General features: G+C 61.7%; 1 protein-coding gene across 1 annotated transcript; it reads left to right on the forward strand.

The window, feature by feature from the left end:
• Positions 1 to 253: 253 nt before the first annotated feature.
• RASSF10 (Ras association domain family member 10) lies at positions 254 to 2,165 on the forward strand. The gene has a single exon (XM_082628764.1). The coding sequence runs from the start codon at positions 367 to 369 to the stop codon at positions 1,864 to 1,866; it is 1,500 nt and encodes a 499-aa protein (XP_082484890.1). The 5' UTR covers positions 254 to 366; the 3' UTR covers positions 1,867 to 2,165.
• The last annotated feature ends 566 nt before the right edge of the window (positions 2,166 to 2,731 follow it).

Consider the following 2,731-nt stretch of genomic DNA (forward strand, 5'->3'; position numbering starts at 1 on the left):
CACGCGGGCAGCGCGGGAGAGGGGCGGGCCTGGGCTCCGCGCCTCCCGCGTTCCGGCCGCAGCTCTGGCGCTGGGGGCGGGACGGGGAGGAGCCACGTGGGGAGGAGCAAAACCCGGAGGCCCCGGGAACCTTAGGCAGAGCCAGAGCGGCGGGAGCCCGAGCCCGCGCATGCTGCTCTGGGAGCGCGCCGTCCAGGCCGAGCACCAACGCAGCTTGCCTTCTGTGCGCAGCTGGGAGAAGGGCCGGTGCTGACGAGGACGAGGGTCCCGAGCTCCAATCCCTATTCAAGAGCTGCCGGGCTGCCCGCTGCCCCTGCCGCCTCAGTGGGGCTCGGCCCCTCCTGCCACCTGCGTCCCGGTTGAAACATGGATCCTTCGGAGAAGACGATATCGGTGTGGATCTGCCAGGAGGAGAAGCTGGTGTCCGGTCTCTCCCGTCGCACCACTTGCTCGGACGTAGTGCGGGTGCTCTTGGAGGATGGCTGCCAGCGGCGACGCCGGCAGAGGCGAGGCCGGCGGCGGGGCATAGCTGGCGACCCGCCAGGCCCAGGGGAGCTGCCGGAACCCCTGGACGAGGACGAAGAGGACGACAACGACGAGGCGCTGCCCCAGGGCATGTTGTGCGGGCCCCCGCAGTGCTATTGCATTGTGGAGAAGTGGCGGGGCTTTGAGCGCATCCTGCCCAACAAGACGCGCATCTTGCGCCTCTGGGACGCCTGGGGCGACGAGCGAGAGAACGTACGCTTCGTGCTGGTGCGTAGCGAGGCGTCGCTGCCCAACACGGGACCCCGCAGTGCCGAGGCGCGCGTTGTGCTCAGTCGCGAGCGCACCTGCTCCGCCCGGGGCGTCCCGGCGCGGCCCAGCCTGGCTCTGACCCAGGAGAAGCAGCGACGGGTGGTGCGGAAGGCCTTCCGCAAGCTGGCCAAGCTCAACCGGCGGCGCCAGCAGCAGCCGTCGTCGCCTTGCTCGTCCACTTCGTCGTCCACAGCCTCGTCATGCTCGTCGTCGCCGCGGGCCGCCGAGAGCGCGTCGGTGGAGCGCATGGAGACGCTGGTGCATTTGGTGCTCTCCCAGGACCACACCATCCGTCAGCAGGTGCAGCGGCTTCGGGAGCTGGACCGAGAGATTGACCGGTACGAGGCCAAGGTGCATCTGGACCGCATGCGGCGGCACGGAGTGAACTACGTGCAGGACACCTACTTGGTGGGCGCAGGCATCGAGCTCGACGGGCGCGGCTCGGGAGAGGAGCCGGCGGCGGCGACGCCGGTCCTGGACGGCGAGGCTCAGGCGGTCGAGCTGGAGGAGCTGGCCCGGCGCTGCGACGACCTGCTGCGGTTGCAGGAGCAGCGGGCGCAACAGGAGGAGTTGCTCGAGCGCCTCTCAGCCGAAATCCAGGAGGAATTGAACCAGAGGTGGATGCGGAGGCGCCAGGAGGAGCTCGCAGCGCGGGAGGATCCCCCGGAGGCTGATGGCGGCCTCGACGGTGAGCTGCTGCTGGAGCGGGAGCGGGTCAGGACGCAGCTCAGCACCAGCCTCTACATCGGGCTCCGGCTCAACACGGACCTTGAGACCGTCAAGTCGGACTTAGATTACAGCCAGCAGCAGTGGGACAGCAAGGAGCGCGAGCTACAGGGCCTTCTCCAGACTTTGCACTCGTTGGAGCTGACGGTAGCTCCCGATGGAACTCCGGTCTCGAGCGGTCCCTCGCAGGAACCCCGGCCTCAGGCCTGCGCCGAGGTGTGGGTGGACCAGGCCCGCGGACTGGCCAAGAGCTGTCCTGGTAACGACGAGGACTCGGATACCGGGCTGAGCTCTATGCACAGCCAGGACTCGGACTCGGTGCCTGTGTGCGAATCCCTTGTGTAGGAGGAGCAGAGCGGGGAGAGGGAGACGGCCGATTCTCCCTTCTTTGTAGAAAGCACCGGCTTGACCGGCTCAGGGACTTGAAACCAGGCGGGGAGTGGGCCCGGACCTTCTGCCGGGCAGCAGCGCTCTGACTGGGCGGGGGAGGGCAGGGGACGCCTGCTCGACAGCGGCGCTCCTCTGGCCTTGGAGTGAATGTGGAGGATGATACCAGACGAGGAAGCCGGGTCTCCATTACAAGCTCTTTCAGGGGAAGAAAGGAGGGAGGAGGTGAGAACCCCCTTATGTTGGAAAACAAATGCTCCAGGAAATTGACGTGGTCCGAGCCCATTTTCCAAAAAAGAAAAGAGTATTATGGAGATTTCACCAATCTTTTGTATGGGAAGGACTGATGGCAGCTAGAACTTTAGTTTGTGGTATAAAGTACTTTTTAAAGAAACACTTGGATGAAAAGGAAATTCCTTGAATGTTAGTTGTGACTGTGAACGTGTTAAAACTAGCCAAAGAGGACGCACTGGTGTTGGTCTCAGCCTTACTCACACCTTTGATAGAACCCATAGGCACCAAAATCCTGGCTGTTTACATTTATGCAGATTTGGGAATTACCCATCTGCTAAACTCTTTGCCTTTTATTTTCTTTCAAAGACTAACTCTGTTTCCTCCTAGCAAATACAGTATATGTTAAAATGGGGTCCTTTTTCCAAAATCACCTTTTATTATTATAAAAGCCAAACCTAACCCTTGGAGATACAGAATCGTGGTAGACGTAACCCCTGGCTAAAATTTAATCTAGGCCCTTTGAGATTTGCTCCTGCAAAGGTACGTGTGTTGTCCTTTTATTCTTATTGCCACTTCATTCCCTTCAGAC

This window comes from Mesoplodon mirus (assembly GCF_964341445.2).
Source record: "Mesoplodon mirus genome assembly, chromosome: 7".
NCBI lineage: Eukaryota > Metazoa > Chordata > Mammalia > Artiodactyla > Ziphiidae > Mesoplodon > Mesoplodon mirus.

What these genes read in the sequence shown, in the direction of transcription:
- RASSF10 (XM_082628764.1), top strand. Translation starts at nt 367, where the DNA reads ATGGATCCTTCGGAGAAGACGATATCGGTGTGGATCTGCCAGGAGGAG.